The sequence below is a fragment of the Oncorhynchus nerka genome, linkage group LG19 (genome assembly GCF_034236695.1).
Source record: "Oncorhynchus nerka isolate Pitt River linkage group LG19, Oner_Uvic_2.0, whole genome shotgun sequence".
NCBI lineage: Eukaryota > Metazoa > Chordata > Actinopteri > Salmoniformes > Salmonidae > Oncorhynchus > Oncorhynchus nerka.
This window is the reverse complement of record NC_088414.1, coordinates 13,571,582-13,598,206: the sequence shown is the minus strand read 5'-3', so window position 1 is coordinate 13,598,206 and position 26,625 is coordinate 13,571,582. Positions and strand designations below refer to the sequence as shown.

Genomic DNA, 26,625 nt, shown 5'->3' with positions numbered 1-26,625 from the left:
TTGTCGTTTCCACTACTCACCGATCTCTCCTTGGTCATTCAGGTCAAACTCTGCATATTTGTCTGCAAAACAAAAATCGACACATAACCGCATGGTTAGCTTGCATGGTTAACACACAGCAGATTAAATAAGGAGGGTGGAGGTGTCTCAATGTAACACCTAATAAAGTTCAAGGCCTTTAATAACACACACAAACAGAACGCATTAGGGAGAGGGTAGAAGACCAAGAAGAAGGAAAACACACACACACATCACACCCACACACAGCTGGTCATAGCAGGTGTGTCTCGCAATGGCAGGCTAGGGTCAGGCAGGCCAACGAGGAAAAAAGATGGTCCTGGCCTCATGGCAATGAACAGATCCTCTCATTTGGCCTGGCCTACAGTTCACGCAGTAGCCTAATACTTTATCAGTCAGTAGCCAACTGCCCTGTGCCTCTCCAATGACAAGTCTCGTTGTGGAGATAGAAACAGCTCTCTCTGGAACTCTCTCTCTCTGTCTGTGTCTCTCTCTGGAACTATCTCTGTCTCTCTCTCTCTGTCTGGAACTCTCTCTCTCTCTCTGGAACTCTCTCTGTCTCTCTGGAACTCTCTCTCTCGGTCTCTCTCTGGAACTCTCTCGCTCTCTCTCTGTCTCTCTCTGGAACTCTCTCTCTCTCTCTGAAACTATCTCTCTGGAACTCTCTCTCTCTCTCTCTGGAACTCTCTCTCTCTCTCTGTAACTCACTCTCTCTCTGGAACTCTCTCTCTCTCTGGAACTCACTCTCTCTCTGGAACTCACTCTCTCTCTCTCTGGAACTCTGTAGTTAGTCCGATTTCTGGATTAGGCCTAGCTGTTTCCCCTGTCACAATGGAGCCTCTGTGTGTGTGTTTGTGTGTGAGGCCTTGAGTTGTGGAACTTTGTCACTGTGTAGGGAGGGATGAGGGGGCAGCCGGGGGACAATGCTGACCCTGTTTGTGAACTCTGAGGAGAGGGCCCCTCTTCCGCCTCCAACCTACACACTGCTCTGTGAGTGGGCCTCTTGTCCTGAAGCGCTCTGTCAATCAACCATCCATCCGTCCACACACTGATAGTCTCAACAACACAAGTGGCTTCTTCCTCCTCTCCAATATTCCTCATGTCTTCAAAATGAGTGAAATATCTTGGAGGCCCTCTCTCTCTTCCTCCTCTTCCCCTATTCCGTGCGCCCTTCTATTTCCATCAGGCCTTCGCTGTGAGCATAAAGGGCAAGGACGGACAATCACACATTGTCTCGCTCTCTCCTTCCCTCCCTCTCTTTTCACCATGGTTAGGAGTTTGCTCTGACAAACATATTTGTGTGATACACACATCAACCCCTGGAGCCTCTGGGGCGTGGGGCAGTTGGCTTGAGGCCTCAGCTGAGACAGTGTGGGACGCTACATGAAAGCCTCCTGTCGTTCTTTCCCAAAACAATAACGGCTTGTGTCCTTGCTCTTTGCTCATTCTCACCCGCTCTCGAACGGGAACAATACCTTCAAGCATTTGCTGTTATGAGAAATAAAGACAACGCCAGGGTTCTATCTAGTTCTCCTATAGGCCAGAGGAGGCTGGTGGGAGGAGCTAAAGGAGGACGGGCTCATTGTAATGACTTGAATGGAATCGATGGAACGGAGACAAACATGTTGTTTCAATGTGCTTGATGTGTTCGATACCATTCCATTTATTCCATTCCAGCCATTACAATTAGAGGTCGACCGATTATGACTAACGCCGATACCGATAATTGGAGGATTTCAAAAAAGCCGATACCGATTAATCGGACGTTTTTTTTTTTACATTTATTTGTAATAATGACAATAATACTGAATGAACACCTATTTTAACTTAATATAATACATCAATAAAATCAAGTTAGCCTCAAATAAATAATGAAACATGTTCAATTTGATTTAAATAATGCAAAAACAAAGTGTTGGAGAAGAAAGTAAAAGTGCAATATGTGCCATGTAAGAAAGCTAACGTTTAAGTTCCTTGCTCAGAACATATAAAAGCTGGTGGTTCCTTTTAACATGAGTCTTCAATATTCCCACTTAAGAAGTTTTAGGTTGTAGTTATTATAGGAATTATAGGACTATTTCTCTCTATACCATTTGTATTTCATATACCTTTGACTATTGGATGTTCTAATAGGCACTTTAGTATTGCCAGTGTAACAGTATAGCTTCCGTCCCTCTCCTCGCCCATACCTGGACTCGAACCAGGAACACATCGACAACAGCCACCCTCGAAGCAGCGTTACCCATGCAGAGCAAGGGGAACAACCACTCCAATTCTCAGAGCGAGTGACGTTTGAAACGCTATTAGCGCGTACCCCCCTAACTAGTTAACCATTTCACATCGGTTACTCCAGCCTAATCTCGGGAGTTGATAGGCTTGAAGTCATAAACAGCTCAATGCTTGAAGCATTGCAAAGAGCTGCTGGCAAAACGCACGAAAGTACTGTTTGAATGAATGCTTACGAGCCTGCTGGTGCCTACCAGCGCTCAGTCAGACTGCTCTATCAAATCATATACTTAATTATAACATAATAACACACAGAAATACGAGCCTTAGCTCATTAATATGGTTGAATCCGGAAACTATTCTTTCAGTGAAATACGGAACCGTTCCGTATTGTATCTAACGGGTGGGCATCCATAAGTCTAAATATTCCTGTTACATTGCACAACCTTCAATGTTATGTCATAATTACGTAAAATTCTGGCAAATTAGGCGGCCCAAACTGTTGCATGTACCCTGACTCTGCGTGCAATGAACGCAAGAGGAGTGACACAATTTCACCTGGTTAATATTGCCTGCTAACCTGGATTTCTTTTAGCTAAATATGCAGGTTTAAAAATGTATACTTCTATGTATTGATTTTAAGAAAGGCATTGATGTTTATGGTTAGGTACACATGGGAGCAACGACAGTCCTTTTTCACAAATACGCACTGCATCGATTATATGCAACACAGGACACGCTAGATAAACTAGTAATATCATCAACCATGTGTAGTTAACTAGTGATTATGATTGATTGATTTTTATAAAGATAAGTTTAATGCTAGCTAGCAACTTACCTTGGGTTACTGCATTCGCGTAACAGGCAGGCTCCTCGTGAGGCAGGTGGTTAGAGCGTTGGACTAGTTAACTGTAAGGTTGCAAGATTGAATCCCCGAGCTGACAAGGTACAAATCTGTCATTCTGCCCCTGAACAAGGCAGTTCACCTACCATTCCTAGGGTGTCATTGAAAATAAGAATGTTCTTAACTGACTTGCCTAGTTAAACAATGATGTTAAAAAAAAACATTTCTTAAATGAAAACCGGCATCCAAAAATACCGATTTCTGATCATTATGAAAACTTGAAATCGGCCCTAATTAATCGGCCATTCCGATTAATCGGTCGACCTCTAATTACAATGAGCCCGTCCTCCTGTAGTTCATCCCACCAGCCTCCTCTGCGATAAGCCTATGTTTATAATCTCAGGATTTGCAAGTAAAATACACACACAGAACACCACTGCAACTCTCACACTCAGACCAGTGAATGATGACACACACACCAGGGTTTTGCCCAGGTATTTTTTTTAACAAGGTGCTGCTGCTGGGTGGGGGGACTAATCTGGTCCTGGTTTCAGTGTCATTCTACTCTCTAAAACCACCTGTTCCCCCAGAGCCCTAGAATTACAAGAACAACCAGAGGAGAGGAGGAGCAGCCACATTCCTGCTGTCTGGACCACTGTGAAACCACCTGGCCTCATAACCCACTTGGAAATCAGGTCAGAACACACAGGCACACTAAAAAAAGACACAAAATATAAACACATTGACATATGGCACACACACCCACACAGGAAACCCACAGACACAACTTACTCACACCCCTCTTTGATTCAGACCAAAATTGGGACAGTGATACATCTGACATTCCAGGCCGGGAAGGTCTTTCCTGGCAGAATGACTTACTTTTAAAGGAATCTAGTTTTTCTGGGAGGTCCTCCTCATCCCGGTATTTCTGGTCTTCCATGTACTCCTGAGGAGAGAGGAAGAGGGGAGAAACTGAGTCTGAGAGCCCATCAGAGAAACAGGTCTAACATGGTATCAGATTCACAACATTTAACCATCGTGGCTACATCTCAATTATCGCTCCTTCCTCCCACATGTGCACCTGGTCATTCCTTTTCAGTGAAGGGAAGTGAACATGCCTCCACCAATCCAATGCTATTTCGATTTGTGGGAAGTAGTGAACGAGTGTAAACTTCAGGTGCAATGAAATATTACTGGGACGCACCCATGTCATTCACACTCTTCAATGCAGAGGTTACAGTATCTACATTTGAAGTCGGAAGTTTACATACACTTAGGTTGGAGTCACGAAAACTCGTTTTTCAATCACTCTACAAATTTCTTGATAACAAACTATAGTTTTGGCAAGACAGTTAGGCCATCTACTTTGTGCATGACATAGGTCATTTTTCCAACAACTGTTTACAGACAGATTATTTCACTTATAATTCACTGTATCACAATTCCAGTGGGTAAGAAGTTTACATACACTGTCTTCAAACAGCTTTGAAAATTTCAGAAAAAGGTGTCATGGCTTTAGAAGCTTCTGATAGGCTAATTGACATCATTTGAGTCAATTGGAGGTGTACCTGTGGATGCATTTCAAGGCCTACCTTCAAACTCAAACTCAAACCTTCAAACTCATCATCGGAAAATCAAAAAACCTCCACAGGTCTGGTTCATCCTTGGGAGCAATTTCCAAACGCCTGAAGGTGCCACGTTTATCTGTACAAACAATAGTACGCAAGTATAAACACCATGGGACCACACAGACGTCATACTGCTCAGGAAGGAGACGTGTTCTGTCTCCTAGAGATGAAAGTACTTTGGTGCGAAAAGTGCAAATCAATCCCAGAACAGCAGCAAAGGACCTTGTGAATATGCTGGAGGAAACGGGTACAAAAGTATCTATATCCACAGCAAAACGAGTCCGATATCGACATAACCTGAAAGGCCACTCGGCAAGGAAGAAGCAACTGCTCCAAAACCACCATAAAAAAAAAGCCAGACTACGGTTTGCAACTGCACATGGGGACAAAGATTGTACTTTTTGGAGAAATGTCCTCTGGTCTGATGAAACAAAAATAGAACTGTTTGGCCATAATGACCATCGTTATGTTTGGAGGAAAAATAGGGAAGCTTTTTTGTTGTTGTGGGGGTGCTTTGCTGCAGGAGGGACTGGTGCACTTCACAAAATAGATGGCATCATGAGGGTGGAAAATTATGTGGATGTATTGAAGCAACATCTCAAAACATCCGTTAGGAAGTTAAAGCTTGGTCGGAAATGGGTCTTCCAAATGGACAATGACCCCAAGCATACTTCCAAAGTTGTGGCAAAATGGCTTAACGACAACAAAGTCAAGGTATTGGAGTGGTCATCACAAAGCCCTGGGCAGAACGGAAATAGCGTGTGCAAGCAAGAAAGCCTTCAAACCTGACTCAGTTACACCAGCTCTGTCAGGAGGAATGGGCCAAAATTCACCCAACTTATTGTGGGAAGCTTGTGGAAGACTACCCGAAACGTTTGAACCAAGTTAACCAATTTAAAGGCAATGCTACCAAATACTAATTGATATTTAGCAGATGTTATTGCGGGTGTAGTGAAATGCTTGTGCAGTAGTATCTAACAATTCACAACAATAAACACAAATCTAAAAGTAAAAGATTTAAGAAAAATATTAATATTAGATCGAGCAATGTCGGAGTGGCATTGACTAAAATACAGTAGAATAGAATACAGTAAATACATATGAGATTAATAAAGCAGTATGTAAACATTAAGAAAGTGACTAGTGTTCCATTATTCATGTGGCCAGTGATTCCAAGTCTATGTATATAGGGCAGCAGCCTCTAAAGGACAGGGTTGTATAACTGAGTGGCTATTTAACAGTCTGATGGCCTTGAGATAGAAGCTGTTTTTCAGTCTCTAGGTCCCAGCTTTGATGCAACTGTACTGACCTTGCCTTCTGATTGATAGCGGGGTGAACAGGCCGTGGCTCGGGTGGTTGATGTCCTTGATGATCTTTTTTGGCCTTCCTGTGACAATGGGTGCTGTAGGTGTCGTGGAGGGCAGGTAGTTTGCCCCCTGTGATCTGTTGAGCAGACCGCACCACCATCTAGAGAGCCCTAGTTGTGAGTGGTGCAGTTTTTACATCTGTAAAAGTTTGTAGGCTGTCTCGTCATTGTTGGTAATCAGGCCTACTACTGTTGTGTCATCCGCAAACTTGATGATTGAATTGGAGGAGTGCGTGACCACGTAGTCATGGGTGAACAGGGAGTACAGGAGCGAAGTGGAGGTGTTGTTTCCTACCTACATCACCTGGGGGCGGCCAGTCAGGAAGTCCAGGACGGTGTTCAGACCCAGGGCCCCAAACTTAATGATGAGCCTGTACTATGGTGTTGAATGCGGAGCTATAGACAATGAACTGCATTCTTACATAGGTATTCATCTTGTCCAGAGGGGACAGGGCAGTGTGCAATGTGATGACGATTGCATCGTCTGTGGATCTATTTGGGGCGGTAAGCAAATTCAAGTGGGTCTAGGGTGTCATGTAAGGTAGAGGTGATATGATCCTTAACTAGCCTCTCAGAGCACTTCATGATGACAGAAGTGAGTGTTACGGGGTGATAGTAATTTAGTCCAGTTACCTTTGCATGAGCAGACCAGGGCGTGGCTAGGGATGCCGTCTGGGCCGGCAGCCTTAACACGCTTAAATGTCTTACTCACGTCGGCCACAGAGAAGGAGAGCCCATAGTCCTTGGTAGTGTGCCGCGTCGGTGGCACCGTGTTATCTTCAAAGCGGTCGAAGGTGTTTAGTGTTTGTACGGAAGCAAGACGTCGGTGTTTGCGACGTGGCAGTTTTCCCCTTTGTAGTCTGCGATTGGCTGTAGACCCTGCCACATACGTCTCGGGTCTGAGCCATTGAATTGCCACTCCACTTTGTCTCTGTACTGACGTTTTTCCTGATTGATTGTCTTACGGAGGGAATACCTACACTGTTTGTATTTGGCCATATTCCAAGTCACCTTGCCATGGTTAAATGCGGCGTTTGGCCCCTTTCAGTTTTGCACGAATGCTGCCATCTATCCACAGTTTCTGGTTTGGGTATGTTTAAGTAGTCACAGTGGGAACAACATCCCTTATACCAAGGATTCTTAAACGTTTTCTCCCCCATTAAAAACACTTACATATCTGTCTTGGTTGGAACTGGTGCTGTTAAAATACAATAAATTATTTAAATTCTGAACTGGAATAAATTGTTTGATCACGTCACACAGATGAATAACAGAACACACACACAGGCTTTTTGATAGCAAGTAACAGTACAGATGAAAAATGATTAGGCTTAATGTACATCTTACTGTAGAAATTATTGTTGAAAGAAAGTCTAGGTTGGAACTGTTGCTGTTAAAATACAATGCATATTTTTTATTCTGAACTGGAATAAACAGATTGATCACATCACACAGATGTAGACCAGAAAACACACAGTCCTAATGAGAGCATGTATATTCTGGGCTCTGTTTTTGACAGTGTAACACTGAGGTCATGCTCAGCCTTGAAACTGTTTCTGTACTTTGTTTTTTAAGCATGTCAGAGTTGAGAACCCTGACTCACATAGGTATGTGGTGCCAAACTGGACCAGAACATCTACTGCTTTCTCAGTCAGGCAGCAGCAGCAACAACAGCGGCCAGCATCACAGGACTCCTGGACATGGGAGGAGATACTGAACGGAGAGGGACCCTGGGCACAGGCTGGGGAATATCGCCGCCCCAAAGCAGAGCTGGAGGCAGCGAAAGCTGAGCGGCGGCGATATGAGGATGCAGCACGGCAACGGCAGTGCGACAGGTACGAGAGGCAGCCCCAAATTTTCCTTCAGGTGCCTCCTCCTAACACCAAGCCTCCTGAAGGTCTCCCCATCCTGGTGGTTCCTGTGGCAGCCCCACGCACCAGGCTGTCTCTCTGTCTCCTCCCTGCAGGTGGTCCTGTCTGTCCGGCACTGCTGCCGGAGTCTCCCGCCTGTCCGGCGCTGCTGCCGGAGTCTCCCGCCTGTCCGGCGCTGCTGCCGGAGTCTCCCGTCTGTCCGGCGCTGCTGCCGGAGTCTCCCGCCTGTCCGGCGCTGCTGCCAGAGTCTCCCGCCTGTCCGGCGCTGCTGCCGGAGTCTCCCGCCTGTCCGGCGCTGCCTGGAGTCTCCCGCCTGTCCGGCGCTGCTGCCGGAGTCTCCCGCCTGTCCGGCGCTGCTGCCGGAGTCTGAGGCGCCAGAGCCCCTGCCCCTCTGTCCCGAGCTGCCCCTCTGTCCCGAGCTTCTGCCCCTCTGTCCAGACAATGGTGAAGTGGGGTCCGCGTCCCGCGCCAGAGCCGCCACCGCGGACAGACGCCCACCCAGACCCTCCCCTATAGGTTAAGGTTTTGCGGCCGGAGTCCGCACCTTTGGGGGGGGGTACTGTCACGTTCTGACCTTTATTTCCTTTGTTTTGTCATTATTTAGTATGGTCAGGGCGTGAATTGGGTGGGCGGTCTATGTTTGTTTTTCTATGTTTCGGCCTAGTATGGTTCTCAATCAGAGGCAGGTGTCATTAGTTGTCTCTGATTGAGAATCATACTTAGGTAGCCTGGGTTTCACTGTGTGTTTGTGGGTGATTGTTCCTGTCTGTGTTACTTTGCACCAGTATTAGGCTGTTTCGGTTTTCGTGTTACATTTATTGTTTTTGTATTTGATTCGTGTTTACTTTGTTTCATTAAACATGAATCTCAATAGCCACGCCGCATTTTGGTCTGACTCTCCTTCAAGCCAAGAGAACCGTGACACCCGCACAAAACACATTGTGGGCGCTCCGCGTTAAGTTTGTATGAAAGAGAGAAACTCATCACTGTATATGCGTTTCATGACAATTGAGCTCAGTCAGAACTTCTGGCTAGCATGAGTCCATTTCATGACAGAGGGGAGTGATGGCGAGTGGGAATAACAAGACAGCGCTGCATTGTGTGTGTTGCGGAGTGATCTTCACGAAAACTGCAAACCGCGAAGCACACAGGCATCTCCCTCTCATACTAGCGCAGCTGCCAAACTGAGCAGAGAACGCTTCTAAGCAGAGAGCGCACTGAACAGAGAGCGCAGATCCACTTGGCCAAATCAATTCCAGTAATTAATGAAATAATTATAAATTTACTCTGACATGTTGCGACCCACCATTAACAGGTCACGACCCATACATTAAGAAAGGCTGCCCTATACACTTCTTGATGAACTCAGTCACTGTATCCATGTATTCGTCAATGTTATTCCCGGAACATATCCCAGTCTGCGTGATCAAAACAATCTTGAAGCATGGATTCTGATTGGTCAGACCAGTGTTGAATAGACCTTAGCATGGGTACTTCCTGTTTGAGTTTCTGCCTATAGGAAGGGATGAGCAAAATGGAGTCGATAAGATTTGCTGAAGGGAGGTTGGGGGCGGGCCTTGTAGGCATCCCGGAAGTTTGAGTAGCAGTGGTCCAATGTTTTCCAGAGCGAGTACTACAGTCAATCTGTTGGTAGCACTTCGGTAGCGTTTTCCTCAAATATGCTTTGTTAAAATCCCCAGCTACAATAAATACTGCCTCAGGGTATGTGGTTTCCAGTTTGCATAAAATCCAGTGTAGTTCTTTGAGAGCCGTCGTGGTATAGGCTTGATGGGGAAAATACACGACTGTGACTACAACCGCAGATAATTCTCTTGGGATGTAATATGGTCGGCATTTGATTGTGAAGTATTCTAGGTCGGATGAACAAAAGGACTTGAGTTTCTGTATATTATCACAATCACACCATGAATAGTTAATCATGAAACATACACACCCGCCTTTCTTCTTCCCAGAGAGTTTTTATTATTGTCTGCATGATGTACTGAGAACCCAGCAGGCTGTATGGACGGGGACAGTATATCCCAAGAAAACCCTGTTTCTGTGAAACAGAGTATTCTACAATCCCTGATGTCTCTCTGGAAGGAGATCCTTGCCCTGAGCTTGTGTACTTTGTTATCCAGAGACTGAATATAAGCGAATAATAGAATCGGAAGTGGTGGATGGTGTGCACGCCTCCTGAGTCAGACTAGAAGTCCACTCCGAATACCTCTCCTCCTCCGGCGGTGTTTTGAATGCAGCCTCTGGAATAAGATCAATTGCCCTCGGGGGTACGAACAAAGGATCCAATTCGGGAAAGTCGTATTCCTGGCCGTAATGCTGGTGAGTTACCGCCGGTCTGATATCCAAAAGTTATTGCCGGCTGTATGAAATAACACACAAAAAATGTTAATACTGCAAAATTGCTTCGGAGCAGAACTTCCATAGAGGAGATGATTGAGAGAATTGGAAGCTGGGTATGCTTAGGTGGCCATGATGGTACGAGGGGCAGATCGGGAATGTAGGCAGGACACCAGGGTTAACACCCCTATGATAACTGCCAAGGAATCTTTGGTGACCTCAGAGAGTCAGGACACCGTTTACCATCCCATCCAAAGGACAGCACCCTACACAGAGTAATGTCCCTTATCAGTGCCCTGGGATATTTTCTTTTTTTTAGACCAGAGGATAGAGTGCCTCCTACTAGCCCTCAAACACCACTACAAACAACATCTGGTCTCCCATCCAGGGACTGACCAGGACCAACCATGCTTAGCTTCAGAGCCAAGCCAACAGTGGGATGCATGGTGGTATGCTGCTGGCCATGCTATGTCTCTAGGGGTTGTAAAGACACAGCCTGTGTCCCAAACAGAACCCTATTTCCTACATAGTGCACTACTTTTGAACAAAGCCCTTATGGTCCTGGTCAAAAGTAGTGCTCTATATTGAACAAAGCCCTTATGGTCCTGGTCAAAAGTAGTGCTCTATATAGGGAATAGGGTGCCATTTGGGACTCACAGTGTGTTTATTCCTGTGCTCTATAGCACAGGAAAGTGGGACATGAGAATGACTGATACCGGAGTCAGTAAAGAAAGGCAGGCAGCCATTGTGATTGTTCAGGTGTAACTCAGTAATGTGGCCCTGTATGGAGCATTCAATACCAGGGCCAACCATACACAAAATATATACACACGCATGACTGTTAAAGACACGTGTCGTCGGAGGCTCCGTGTGCTATAATGGCGGATCTAGAGGCATGCTCGAGGCCAAATTGAGCTCAGCATCACCGTGCACCTCCTACATTTTGTAACAATGCGGGCCGGTAGGTCCTGTATAAACACAAACTCACTTCCTTGACAACTTCCCTCTCAGACGGTTTGGATAAAAGAGTCTGCTAAATGGAATATATTATATAATTTGAAGAGACATTTTATGCCTGAAGAGGTGTTAGTCCAGTACATGTGTGTGAGTAGGAGAGAAAGGGTTATAAAGAGTGTTTGTGTGAGTGGTAGAGCGTGAAATTGTAGGTGAATATGAGAATCAGCATTACAGGCAATCTCTCAAGGACAGCGGCACGATTCAGTGGGTCTGACTCATCACTGCAACAAACACGCACACAATATTAATAGCAACAGTGATTCCCTATATTCTTTTTGGGACCGCATAAGCCTGCGGGGGAAAATGAGTTTGACACCTCTGGGGTAGAGCAAGAGCAGGGTGAAGAGAGAGAGGAGCAGCAGAGCCTCATTTTATTTTCATAACAACAACCCCCCCCCCCCCCCCCAAAAAAAATCTGAACTGAAGTGCAAATCTGCTGAACACCACTGCATTCACTGTCTGGCAACTGAGTCATAGAACTGGAGGTGGTGATGCAGGCATGTTACTCACAGGCAGCGAAGCGCTAAACCCAAGGCTGAGCCAATCATCAGTCAACTAGTGACTACACTGCACCTGGAATTACTGCTTTCTTGAGTATACAATAAAAGGGCTTTTTTCCTTCTTTTTTTTATTTTTACAATAGTAAAAATGTATGCTTGTGCGTGTATGGTCGATGTCATCAGTTCACCAATATGGGTCTAAATTTTGTTGATGTTATTGTAGAAATAAGGATGATAATTTTGTTAAACGGCCCACAAAACAAAAAAAACTGTGATTCTCCTGATTGACCTCTCTCCGCAACATCCCACTGGGCAAAAACTGGTTGAATCAACGCTGTTTCCACATCATTTCCACATCACTTCACAGCATTGTCTTTTTTTCATCCAACTTGTAACCTAAAACCAATGACATGGTGAAATGTTTTGCTGACTTCCCATTGAATTGACATTGGTTGACAACTCAACTAAATGTAAATCAAAACTAGAAGTTGAACTGATGTCTGTGCCCTGAGGGCTGATTCTCTCTCTCTCACTTCTAGGTTGTTTCCATGTGACCAGAATGTGTGAGAGAGAGACAGAGAGACATACTTTCAGCCCCAGAGAGAGAGAGAGAGAGAGGACAGGCTTCTAGCCCCAAAGAGAATCTATGTCAACAGCAATCGCTGAAAAATCCTCTGCGGTATCATTAACAGCAAACATTTCCTTAGTGAAAACATTGTAAAATCAATGTACAGAAACAGCAAGTGTGCAGTTAAAATTGGCAATAAACACACAGATTTCTTTCCTCAGAGCCGTAGGGTGAGACAAGGATGCAGCAAGAGCCCCACCCTTTTCAACATTTATATCAATGAATTGGTGAGGGCACTAGAACAGTCTGCAGCACCTGGCCTCACCCTACTGGACTCTGAAATCAAATGTCTACTGTTTGCAGATGATCTGGTGCTTCTGTCCCCAACCAAGAAGGGCTTACAGCAGCACCTAGATATTCTGCACAGATTCTATTAGACCCTGACAGTGAATCTCAGTAAGACAAAATAATGGTGTTCAAAAAAGGTCCAGTTGCCAGGACAACAAATACAAATTATATCTAGACTAGGGTGACCAGACGTCCCCGTTTTCCAGGGACAGTCCCCGTTTTTGGTGGCCTGTCCCCGGCTGGAGCTGTCCCCTGAAATGTCCCCGTTTTTAACTGTGCTTTAAAAACAGCCCGCAAAGTGAAATATTTTACTTGGCAAGAAAGACCGGGCAGCAGAGCCTTCCCAGGTTGACGTCTCAATCACGTTGTGCTTGTTTTGTCCAGCAGAAGGGGCTGCTCGCTATAGCAGCTTCATTCACTCTTCTTCTTCTACTAACTACTTGCTCGCGATAGTTTTAGAGAAAACTGCTGTGGAAAACTCAGCCAGAAGCTAGCAAGTGTCAAGTGAATCCACAACATCACCAGAAACGTATTTTCAAGCCAGGTAAGTTAAAATCGTTTAAGATACTAGCTAGTGATGTTATATCACAATTTATTATATAGATAGATGATCTGCTCTATAAGGTTTTAAATAGCTAACGTTAGCTAGCATAACCTATGTAGACTAACATTAAGTTAGCTAGCTACTGTTATGCTAGCTAGGTTAAAAAAAACGTTCACATGTAAACATGCAGTCGACGGGCTATTTTGAAAATATTATTATATTAAATGAATGCACAATTAATTCTGAGAATATTTTTTGTAGGTTACAATTTTAATGGTTTGGCATTATAATAAGTAGTGTGAAAATATATTTAGAAATGTTCATGGATAACATTAGTAGAAGAGAGGAAGAAGAGTGAAGGAGACAGAGGGGGAAAGGTAAAGATATGGTTACAGGGCCTGCCAAGTTGTTATTCCAAACAATATTTTTGAGATAAAATACAAAAATGAGGCAAACAATGGGAATCTGTTAACCAAAGTATTTTTATCTAATAGTATGCTGTTTATTAATACAGATTGGAGAAAAAGGAGAAGGAAAAATGAAGGGAGAAAAAAAGAGTGAAGCAAGGAGAGTGTAGAAGAGGGAGGTGGAAAGGTGAAGAGAAGGAAAGGAAGACGAGTGAAGAAAAGAGGAGGAGAAAGATTGGAGGAGAAAAAGTTGAGTGTAAGAAGAGTGACACAAGGAGAGTGAAGAAGAACAGACAAGAGGAGATACAAAGACGCTCTCCAAGAAACGGAAATGCACTTTTTATGAAAAAACATGAGAGAATTTCCATTTATACGCTCAGGTCAAGACGATAGAATGGTTCACTGCACCCTTTGTAATTCCTCTCTTTCAATTGGCAGCCGGAGAAGAACGGCAGTGGTAGAACATCAGCAGACGAAAAAGCATAAAGCCTCTCTGATTGGCCGTGTTGGTGTGCCCTCTGTCACCACATTCTTCAAGCAGGTAGAGCCTTCCCAAGAAGAATATGGTTTAGCTGTGCAGGAGGGTGTCTTTGCATACCACACTATGCGACACAATCATAGTTACAGATCTATGGACTGCACAGCACAACTGACACGGAAGCTTTGTGAGCCAAAGTTTACAGGTGCTAGGACAAAATGTGACGCCATAGTGAGGAACGTCACATTTTGCAACATGGGCAACTACTTTGCTAACAGAGGATCTAGACCAGGTTGAATTTGTGTCCCTGTCCATTGATGCGTCCAATCATGGACATGTAAAGCTGCTGCCAGTAGTAGTCAGATATGTAAGATATATGATGGCAGCACATCTGTGGAAACATAACTGCTTGATTGTGTTGAATTGAATGGAGAAACAGCAGAGGAGATTGCAGCTGAGGTCCTGGTGGTCATCCAAAAATGTAACCTGGAAAATATTCTCTGCCGACAACAAATACCAACTTTGGAGGACTGAATAGGCTGGGGAGGGTCAATGTCCATACCAAAGTTAAAAATGCTCTGCCGCGGGAGGTGATTGGCTTAGGTTGTCCTGCCCACATCATTCATAACACGGCCAGAACAGCTTTGGATATGATGTTGACTACCTGCTCACAAAGATATTTGGATATGTTCATATTTTCACCGTCAGAGTAGAAAGACTGAAGAGCTTTTGTGAGTTTGTTGGCCAGGAGTACCATAACATTTTAGGACACAGCAATGTTCACTGGATGTCCATCCTCCCTGCTCTAGAAAGAGTGCTGAAAATATATGTGCCATTGAAATCCTTTTTTATTTCTGAAGACAAATGCCCAGTTGTCCTGTGAACAATGTTCGAAGATCCGCTGACTGAACTTTGGCTGGCCATTGTCCCTGGAAACTTGACCGTATTCAGTGACACGATCAAGATGCTTGGCCAGGACCACTGTGCTGTGGAGTCCGCTGCAATTCTGAGAAACGTTGAGGCAAAATTCACTGCAAGACGTGATGACAACTTCATTCCAGTTTTGGTCAGAGGACTTCTGGGAGAGCTAGCGAACAATGGAGCCATGTCTAAAGAGAGCTTTCTCAAAACATCCCAATCATTCTTCACTATGGCTGTGAACTACTTGCAAGCATGGGGAAAGCACACAGATAATCTAAAAGATTTACATTGTCTCCTATTAAAAAGGCAACCTCTGTGTGAAGAGATCCAGAAGGCAGCAGCCACACTGCAGGACAAATGCCCCAATGTGACCATCAATGAGGATGCATTGTGTGACGAGGTTTCTGGCCTGCAAGAGTTCCTAAAGGGGGATCGCTTGAATGGAAAACATCTGAGACACCGTTTAGTCAGAGATGGCGCTCGGTGGTTAACCACTTCAAAGAGAATGACATCTCACACACTAACCTGGCTAGATTAACCTGTGCTTACCTGGAAGTAATGCACCAGTCGAGAGACTGTTCTCCAAAATGAATGATCTATGGACAGCAGCAAGAAATAGGTTCACTGTTCCTACCACCAAGGCCATGCTTATTGTGAAGACAAACTTCAACCTCCCCTGCCAGGAGTTCAGGGAGAAGCTGGCCAAAGACAGAGCAATCCTGATGAAGATACATTCATTCTGAGAAATATACAGATTAGGTTGGTATAAGTATATTACCTAGGTACCAATCTCATCAGCATCTTATTTATTTATTATGTTAAGTATTTCACATGTACTATTGTCTGTTTTTTCAATTTTGCTCATGTTCTCTTCTGCTCTTATTCTAGTAGGGCCACTGAATGGCTGTTCAGATCGGACAGTTCTGTCTTGTCTGTAGTGTTTCTGTAATATAGTTGTTTTCTCTATCACAGTGTGCCTGTTAGACTAAATACATGAAACCGGAATTGTCCCCCTTTTTTATTTCATAGATAACAACATTGGATATTTTAATTATATATTGACCACCGAACTGAAAATGTCCCCGGTTTTCATTTCAGAAATCTGGTCACCTGAATCTAGACACTGTTGCCCTAGAACACGCAATGAATTATACCTACCTCGGCCTAAACATCAACACCACAGGTAACTTCCACAAGGCTGTGAACGATCTAAGAGACAAGGCAAGAAGGGCCTGCTATGCCATCAAAAGGAACATAAAACTTGAGATCCCAGAATTCACAAAATGGGACACCCAATTGAGACTGCATCCAGAAGTTTGCAAAAATATACTTTGTATACAATGCTAAACACCAAACAATGCATGCAGAGCAGAATTATACCCACCAGTTATCAAAATCCCCAAAAGTGCTGTTCAATTCTACAACGCCCTAAAAGGAAGCGATGCCCACACAAAGCCCTCACCTACAGAGAGATTAAAATAGAGAAGAGTCCCCTAAGCCAGCTGGTTCTGGGGCTCTGTTCACAAACACAAACAGACCCCACAGAGCACCAAGCCAGCAACATAATCAGAGCCAACCAAATTATGAGGAAGGAAAAAGATAACTATTTGACACACTGCAAAGAATCAACCAAAAAAACAGAGCAAATTGAGAGTACTACTGTCATGGCAAAAAGTTGAGAATGACACAAATATACATTTTCACAAAGACTGCTGCCTCAGTTGGTATGATGGCAATTTGCATATACTCCAGAATGTTATGAAGAGTGATCAGATGAATTGCAATTAATTGCAAAGTCCCTCTTTGTCATGCAAATGAACTGAATCCCCCAAAAAACATTTCCACTGTATTTCAGCCCTGCCACAAAAGGACCAGCTGACATCATGTCAGTGATTCCCTCGTAAACACAGGTGTGAGTGTTGACGAGGACAAGGCTAGAGACCACTCTGTCATGCTGATTGAGTTTGAATAACAGACTGGAAGCTTTAAAAGGAGGGTGGTGCTTGGAATCATTGTTCTTCCTCGGTCATTCATGGTTACCTGCAAGGAAACAAGTGCCGTCATCATTGCTTTGCACAAAAAGGGCTTCACAGGCAAGGATATTGCTGCCAGTAAGATTGCACGTAAATCAACCATTTATCGGATCATCAAGAACTTCAAGGAGAGCGGTTCAATTGTTGTGAAGAAGGCTTCAAGGCACCCAAGAAAGTCCAGCAAGCACCAGGACTGTCTCCTAACGTTGATTCAGCTGCGGGATCGGGGCACCACCAGTACAGAGCTTGCTCAGGAATGGCAGCAGGCAGGTGAGAGTGCATCTGCACACAGAGAGGCAAAGACTTTTGTGTCAAGAAGGGCAGCAAAGAAGCCACTTCTCTCCAGGAAAAACATCAGGGACAGACTGATACTCTGCAAAAGGTACAGGGATTGAACTGTTGAGGACTGGGGTAAAGTCATTTTCTCTAATGAATCCCCTTTCCGATTGTTTGGGGCATCCGGAAAAAAAAGCTTGTCCGGAGAAGACAAGGTGAGCGCTACCATCAGTCCTGTGTCATGCCAACAGTAAAGCATTCGGAAACCATTAATGTGTGGGGTTGCTTCTCAGCCAAGGGAGTGGGCTCACTCACAAATTTGCCTAAGAACACAGCCATGAATAAAGAATGGTACCAACACATCCTCCGACAGCAACTTCTCCCAACCATCCAGGAACAGTTTGGTGACAAACAATGTCTTTTCCAGCATGATGGAGCACCTTACCATAAGGCAATAGTGATAACTAAGTGGCTCGGGGAACAAAACATCAATATTTTGGGTCCATGGCCAGGAAACTCCCCAGACCTTAATCCCATTGAGAACTTGTGGTCAATCCTCAAGAGGCGGGTGGACAAACAAAACCCCACAAAGTTTGACAAACTCCAAGCATTGATTATGCAAGAATGGGTAGCCATTAGTGTGGATGTGGCCCAGAAGTTAATTGACAGCATGCCTGGGCGGATTGCAAGGGTCTTGAAAAAGAAGGGTCAACACTGCAAATATTGACTCTTTGTATCAACTTCATGTCATTGTCAATAAAAGCCTTTGACACTTATGAAATGCTTGTAATTATACTTCAGTATTTAATAGTAAAATCTGACAAAAATATCTAAAGACACTGAAGCAGCAAACTTTGTGGAAATGAATTATGTGTCATTCTCAATTTTTGGCCATATACAGTGGTAAAATACCTGCCCACTGAGACTGACCGAAAATTAACACAATCCTTGACTACGTACAGACTTAGTGAGAATAGCCTTGCTATTGAGAGAGGTCACCATAGGCAGACATGGCTCTCAAGAAAAGACAGTATATGTGTCTACTGTCCACAAAATGAGGTGGAAACTGAACTGCACTTCCTAACCTGCCAAATGTATGACCACATTAGAGACATATTTCCCACTGATCACACAGACCCACAAAGAATTTGAAAACAAATCCAACATTAATTGTAAGCCTTTCACTGTAATGTCTACACCTATTGTATTCGGCACATGTGACAAATTCAATTTGATTTGATAAACTTCTATATCTGTGAGGCGAAATACCACAATGTGCAATCACAGCAACATGATTTGTGTACCATTTCCATGAGAAAAGGGCAAAGAGTTGAGCGCAAACATTGTAAATACCACCAATAGTTATCTGTTTATCTTCTCCCACTATCTTCATACTACAACTATTTTCACATTGCTAAAACACTTTACATAGCTGACAATATAACACTTTAAATGTCTATCTTTTTAAAAAACCTTTTGAGTGCAGTGTCTACTGTTCATTTTTTATTTTAAAAAAATGTATGTTGTTAGCCTAGTTTTTTCTCACTTATGTTTGTTTTGGTCTTATGCTTTGGCAATCTAAAAAGATGGTTCCCATGCCAATAAAGCCCATTTGAATTGAAATAATTTTGAGAGAGAGAGAGAAGCTACTCAAATGCTGTGGGCCCGTTCCAGCCCTCTACCAGACAGTCACCCCCGACACAAAGGGCGCATTCAGCCCGCTGCCCAAACACGCATTTCCCGTCTAAACGCAGGGGGATAACCACCCGGCTCCAGGAGTCAAGGGAGAGGGGCCACACAGCATCTGCCCCTTTTCTGATTTTAGGCTTTAAATCAGGTTGGGGAATATGGAATTGGATCAATTGTAGGAAATATCTAGGGCGAGATTAGACTGATCTAGCGCGAGCAACGACATTAAAACCAGGAGTGCGAGAGACATTCACAGACATTCTGGACCCCCAGAAGACGTAGCTGTGACGGCTATGCCATGCAACAAGTGGCTGTCGCTCTCACGACACAGGGAAGACCGCCGGCAAGATAACGGGTCACAGGGTCAATAACAATGAAATTAATCATTTATTACATATTTTATCACATGCAAATGTGAGTACAGGCAGATAACGTGGATAGCAATAATGCTCTTTACGTTATTAGCGAACGTAACGGGCTGAAACCTGATTAGCTATGTGCTAGCTAAATCAAAGTAGGTTCAAGGCCAAGTGGTATTATTCTGTCGACAATAAATTGTTAATACATTCATTGACAAAATAAAACGCAAATATCGACATTAGAAACATCACCGGATTTACCTTGTTTATTTCCTCGCATCTCTCCCTTTGTTGAGCTTTGAGTAATCCAAAGGCTTTCCCTCCTGCAAGAAAATAGATCGGACGTTAGCTCGCTACAGTAGTCTAATTTCATCCCGTTAGCTAGCTGGTCTACTATCTAGCTAGCCCTTGCATGCTCCATTGCGGAGAGTGGCGAGCGTTCCATTCCAACAGGCAATACAGAACTAGCTGACAATAGATTTCAAACGCTAAGCTAGCCCTTTTAGCTTGATAGATAATCCCCCCCCAAAATATCCCACTCGGATAACGTTATTTGCAATTACCTTGAAATTTCTGATTCACAGGCATTGTGGAGTGAGTTTGATATAGTGAGATGGGGAAGGAGAAATCAGCGGACAGCAGCTCGCTGGTCTTCTTCCCTTCGCGGGGTATTGCCCTGTGTGGTATGGCTGTGGCGCGCTGCGGTGACAGTGGCTCCGTTTTTTATAGTTCAGTGAGTGGGTCAGTCAATTCACAGCAAGTGATGCTCTCTGGCTTGCCAGAAATAAAAGTGATTCTTGGTTACCCTCGTGTGGTAAATTAAAGAACTGCAAGTGTAAGGTACACAATCTGCTTTCAAAATAAAAAAGATTTGAAACTAACCCTGACATGTACAGACCTACCTAAGACCTATTTGTGGATGTCTGAGATTTGAAGCAACATTTTCACAAACCAATTATACTGATCAGAATTAAAGTCCATACGCCCCAAGTTGTAAACGTATTACACTTTTATTGATATTAATACAAAAAAATGCTTTTCATTGTCTTTATTTGACTGCATACATTTACATGTGTGCTTTTATACAGTTTATCTATGGCTTTGGCAAAGGCTGATCCAATTTTTCCAATCGTTTGTGAACACTGCAGCAGTATCATCATGTCAAATCAAAGTTGATTGGTTGTGTACAAAGATTTGCAGATGTTATTGCAAGTGCAGCGAAATGCAATTTTTTTAATGAAGAAATATCCAAATGAGCAATGTCAGAGACCAAAATATATATACATATACATGTAATGTATATAAATGTATATATATACATATAATAGTGTGTATAGACAGTATGGAGTGTATGAATAGAAAAGGTGTACCGCTGTAGTTATATAGGATGAGCCATGACTAGAATACATATAATGTGGGTAAAACAGTATGTAAACATTATTAAAGTGACCAGTGTTCAATGATACTATGTACATAGGGCAGCTGTCTCTAAGGTGCAGGGTAGAGTACTGGGTGGTAGACGGCTAGAACAGTGACTCAGGTTCAGGGCAGGGTCCCGGGCAAAGGCCGGCTAGTGATGAATGTTCAACAGTTTGATGGACTGGAGATAGAAGCTGTTTCTCAGTCCAAGCTTTGATACACCTGTACTGTTTCCATCTTCTAGATGGTAGCGGGGAGAAATTGCCTAAATCATACTGCACTCACAATATATTTTTCGCTGTCTTCTGGCCAGAGAACTGCAAGAAAAGTGATAGAGGGATTATTATTATATAACAATAACTCTATTGGCACTGTAGTTACATAATTTGAGCACAATCTTTACTTAATTTTACCAGAACTAAACATTTAAAAACCAAGCCCCCCTCTTCGTCCACCGTAAACCACCGTCTGTTCGTAGAGACAGCCCCATGAAAGAGAGAGAGATGATGGTTTACATGGTTTACAGTGGACTGAACAGTTAAAAAAATGAGAATTACAAGAATTATAAACAGGTCTTACCAAGTCTCTCTCTATCTCTCTGAGTTTGGATGTGGTGAGGTTGATAAGTAAAAGTGATCAGGCAGCTCAGTCTTTCATCCCTATGGCTGTGGCCAAAGATATGCTCTTTGTTGCTCTCATCTGGACAGTAAGGAACACGGTCACTTAAATACACCTGTGTCTAGACATAAGTCTCAATGGGAAGGATCCTGAGTCCAATGTCTTTTTTGCCATGCTTCTAGCTTGGTATGTCTAGGTGAGCAGAAGTGAAAATGGGGAATGCAGGTTGGGCCATATCAGAGGTCAAAATGGGGAATGCAGGTTGGGCCATGTCAGAGGTCAAAATGGGGGCCAGAGGCTGCATTTGAAACCATTTCAAATAAATCTTTATTCATTGATTGTTGAAGAATATAACATGCGTCATTTGCTTAGGTGTGGCTTCATTATTCCATCTCGCTCACAATCCTTCAGGCATCTTACTTAACTCTTACATAAACAAACCTGATTCTCAAACAAGAATAAAGTGTGGTGTCTGGCACTGCCAGGCTACCTAGGGGCTAAGTGGGGATGTAGCCTTATATCATTCACAGACAGCAGGTTGACACATCACTCTGTGTAGACATGTAGACACATTCTTCATATAACTTGTGTACACAAAACATCATGATTGATGATGTATCAATTTATAAACCTATGCAGTCATATAGGCTTGTAAGCCCTAGAATGACAACAAAACAATTTGAACCAGTGAGTTATAACAGTTCTTTCATGTTTCAGAAATATAAACCACATCTGTAACTTATAAAAACTTTAAAACTCCCCCAAACACTCCTTAGAAAAATGCCTCTCTAGCCACCCATCTGGTTTTCAAAACACTTAACATTCCCTTATCTAAAGGACATGCCTTGAAGATGTTCCTGGTTGGGCCATCAGATCGTTAGACACTAGCCTGGCAAATGGCTACCCTCAGGCAGTGACTGACAGACGACTTAAATTTGTGGTTGGTCTGAGCAGGAACTGTCACAATACAGTCAGAGGGTTAACATGATGTCACACCCTGATGTGTTTCACCTGTCTTGTGCTTGTCTCCACCCCCCACCAGGTGTCTTCCATCTGTTCCCATTATCCCCTGTGTATTTATACCGGTGGTTTCTGTTTGTCTGTTGCCAGTTCGTCTCGTCAAGCTTACCAGCGTGTTTTTCTAGTCCCTGTTTTCTAGTTCTCACGGTTCCAACCTTTTCTGGCTGCCCTGATCCTGAGTCCGCCTGCCCCTTGTCTTTTATTAAATGTCAGAGACTCAAACCATCTGCCTCCTGTGTCTGCATTTGGGTCTCGTCCTGTGTCATTATACATTAAGAATGTATGGGTTTAAGATCATGCTGATCTTTCTGCAGTACAGTTATATGAAGTAGAGTGTGGAGGTCCCATCATAATGTACAGTACCAGTCAAAAGTTTGGACACACCTACTCATTCAAGGGTTTTTCTTTATTTTTACTATTTTCTACATTGTAGAATAATAGTGAAGACATCAAAACTATGAAATAACACATACGTAATCACGTAGTAATCAAAATATATATTATATTTAAGATTCTTCAAATAGCCACCATTTTCCTTGATGACAGCTTTGCACACTTGGCATTCTCTCAACCAGCTTAATGAGATGGTCAACTGGAAGGCATTTCAATTAACAGGTGTGCCTTGTTAAAAGTTCATTTGTGGAATTTCTTTCCTTCTTAATGCGTTTGAGCCAATCAGTTGTGCTTGTTACAAGGAAGAGAGCCCTATTTGGTAAAATACCAAGTCCATAGTATGGCAAGAACAGCTCAAATAAGCAAAGAGAAATGAGAGCATCATTACTTTAAGACATGAAGGTCAGTCAATCCGGAAAATATCAAGAACATTGAACGTTTCTTCAAGTGCAGTCGCAAACAACATCAAGCGCTATGATAAAACTGGCTCTCATGAGGACATCCACAGGAAAGGAGACCCAGAGTTACCTCTGCTGCATAGGATAAGTTCATTAGTTACCAGCATCAAATTGCAGCCCAAATAAATGCTTCAAAGAGTTCAATTAACAGACGCTCCGTGGCTCGACGACTCATTGCGAGCTCACAGAACAGGGCTCCGGGCAGCCGAGCGGAAATGGAGGAAAACTCGCCTCCCTGCGGACCTGGCATCCTTTCACTCCCTCCTCTCTACATTTTCCTCTTCTGTCTCTGCTGCTAAAGCCACTTTCTACCACTGTAAATTCCAAGCATCTGCCTCTAACCCTAGGAAGCTCTTTGCCACCTTCTCCTCCCTCCTGAATCCTCCTCCCCCCCCCTCCTCCCTCTCTGCAGATGACTTCGTCAACCATTTTGAAAAGAAGGTCGACGACATCCGATCCTCGTTTGCTAAGTCAAACGACACCGCTGGTTCTGCTCACACTGCCCTACCCTGTGCTCTGACCTCTTTCTCCCCTCTCTCTCAGATGAAATCTCGCGTCTTGTGACGGCCGGCCGCCCAACAACCTGCCCGCTTGACCCTATCCCCTCCTCTCTTCTCCAGACCATTTCCGGAGACCTTCTCCCTTACCTCACCTCGCTCATCAACTCATCCCTGACCGCTGGCTACGTCCCTTCCGTCTTCAAGAGAGCGAGAGTTGCACCCCTTCTGAAAAAACCTACACTCGATCCCTCCGATGTCAACAACTACAGACCAGTATCCCTTCTTTCTTTTCTCTCCAAAACTCTTGAACGTGCCGTCCTTGGCCAGCTCTCCCGCTATCTCTCTCAGAATGACCTTCTTGATCCAAATCAGTCAGGTTTCAAGACTAGTCATTCAACTGAGACTGCTCTTCTCTGTATCACGGAGGCGCTCCGCACTGCTAAAGCTAACTCTCTCTCCTCTGCTCTCATCCTTCTAGACCTATCGGCTGCCTTCGATACTGTGAACCATCAGATCCTCCTCTCCACCCTCTCCGATTTGGGCATCTCCGGCGCGGCCCACGCTTGGATTGCGTCCTACCTGACAGGTCGCTCCTACCAGGTGGCCTGTCTCCTTACCACGCGCTCTCACCACTGGCGTCCCCCAGGGCTCTGTTCTAGGCCCTCTCCTATTCTCGCTATACACCAAGTCACTTGGCTCTGTCATAACCTCACATGGTCTCTCCTATCATTGCTATGCAGACGACACACAATTAATCTTCTCCTTTCCCCCTTCTGATGACCAGGTGTCGAATCACATCTCTGCATGTCTGGCAGACATATCAGTGTTGATGACGGATCACCACCTCAAGCTGAACCTCGGCAAGACGGAGCTGCTCTTCCTCCCGGGGAAGGACTGCCCGTTCCATGATCTCGCCATCACGGTTGACAACTCCATTGTGTCCTCCTCCCAGAGCGCTAAGAACCTTGGCGTGATCCTGGACAACACCCTGTCGTTCTCAACTAACATCAAGGCGGTGGCCCGTTCCTGTAGGTTCATGCTCTACAACATCCGCAGAGTACGACCCTGCCTCACACAGGAAGCGGCGCAGGTCCTAATCCAGGCACTTGTCATCTCCCGTCTGGATTACTGCAACTCGCTGTTGGCTGGGCTCCCTGCCTGTGCCATTAAACCCCTACAACTCATCCAGAACGCCGCAGCCCGTCTGGTGTTCAACCTTCCCAAGTTCTCTCACGTCACCCCGCTCCTCCGCTCTCTCCACTGGCTTCCAGTTGAAGCTCGCATCCGCTACAAGACCATGGTGCTTGCCTACGGAGCTGTGAGGGGAACGGCACCTCAGTACCTCCAGGCTCTGATCAGGCCCTACACCCAAACAAGGGCACTGCGTTCATCCACCTCTGGCCTGCTCGCCTCCCTACCACTGAGGAAGTACAGTTCCCGCGCAGCCCAGTCAAAACTGTTCGCTGCTCTGGCCCCCCAATGGTGGAACAAACTCCCTCACGACGCCAGGACAGCGGAGTCAATCACCACCTTCCGGAGACACCTGAAACCCCACCTCTTTCAGGAATACCTAGGATAGGATAAAGTAATCCTTCTCACCCCCCCCTTACTAGATTTAGATGCACTATTGTAAAGTGGCTGTTCCACTGGATGTCTTAAGGTGAACGCACCAATTTGTAAGTCGCTCTGGATAAGAACGTCTGCTAAATGACTTAAATGTAAATGTAAATGTATCTCAACATCAACTGTTCAGAGGAGACTGTGTGAATCAGGCCTTCATGGTCGAATTGGTGCAAAGACACCACTACTAAAGGACAACAAGGAGAGACTTGCTTGTGCCAAGAAACATGAGCAATGGACATTAGACCGGTGGAAAGTCCAAATGTGAGATTTCTGGTTGTAACCGCCGTGTCTTTGTGAGACGCAGATTAGGTGGACGGATGATCTCCACATTTGTGGTTCCAACCATTAAGCATGGAGGAGGAGGTGTGATGGTGTGGGGGTGCTTTGCTGGTGACACTGTTTGTGATTTATTTAGAATTCAAGGCACACTTAACTAGCATGGCTACCACAGCATTATGCTGCGATACGCCATCCCATCTGGTTTGCGGTTAGTGGGACTATCGTTTGTTTTTCAGCAGGAGAATGATCCAACACACCTCCAGGCTGTGTAAGGGCTATTTGACCAAGGAGAGTGATGGAGTGCTGCATCAGATGACCTGACCTCAACCCAATTGAGATGGTTTGGGATGAGTTGGACCGCAGAGTGAAGGAAAAGCAGCCAACAGGTGCTCAGCATATGTGGGAACTCCTTCAAGACTGTTGGAAAAGCATTCCAGGTGAAGCTGGTTGAGAGAATGCCAAGATTGTGCAAAGCCGTCAAGGCAAAGGGTGGCTACTTTGAATAATCTAAAATCTAAAACATATTTTGATTTGTTTAACACTTTTTGGGTACTACATGATTCCATGTGTTATTTCGTAGTTTTGATGTCTTCACAATTATTCTACAATGTAGAAAATAGTCCAAATAAAGACAAACCCTTGAATGAGTAGGTTTGTCCAAACCTTTGACTGGTACTGTATATATCATTCCACCACAGTGGGTCAACATCACACAGCAAGTGATGTTCTCTGGATGCCAGAAATTCTTGTGATTCTTTGTCTCCTCCGTGTGGTAAATGCAATAACTGCATGGAGGTTTTATGTCAGTTTTATCTCCAATAAGTGATCCAATATTGAACAGAAATATAGTCCCATCAAGTC

General features: G+C 44.3%; 1 protein-coding gene across 1 annotated transcript in view; it reads right to left on the bottom strand.

The window, feature by feature from the left end:
• aif1l (allograft inflammatory factor 1-like) overlaps positions 1 to 20,173 on the bottom strand; it is a 36,765-nt gene extending 16,592 nt beyond the window's left edge. The window contains 4 exon segments of the mRNA XM_029620257.2: positions 21 to 62; positions 3,971 to 4,037; positions 19,716 to 19,777; positions 20,018 to 20,173. Coding sequence (XP_029476117.2) covers positions 21 to 62; positions 3,971 to 4,037; positions 19,716 to 19,777; positions 20,018 to 20,042 — 196 coding nt within the window. The 5' untranslated portion in view covers positions 20,043 to 20,173.
• Positions 20,174 to 26,625: the final 6,452 nt, after the last annotated feature.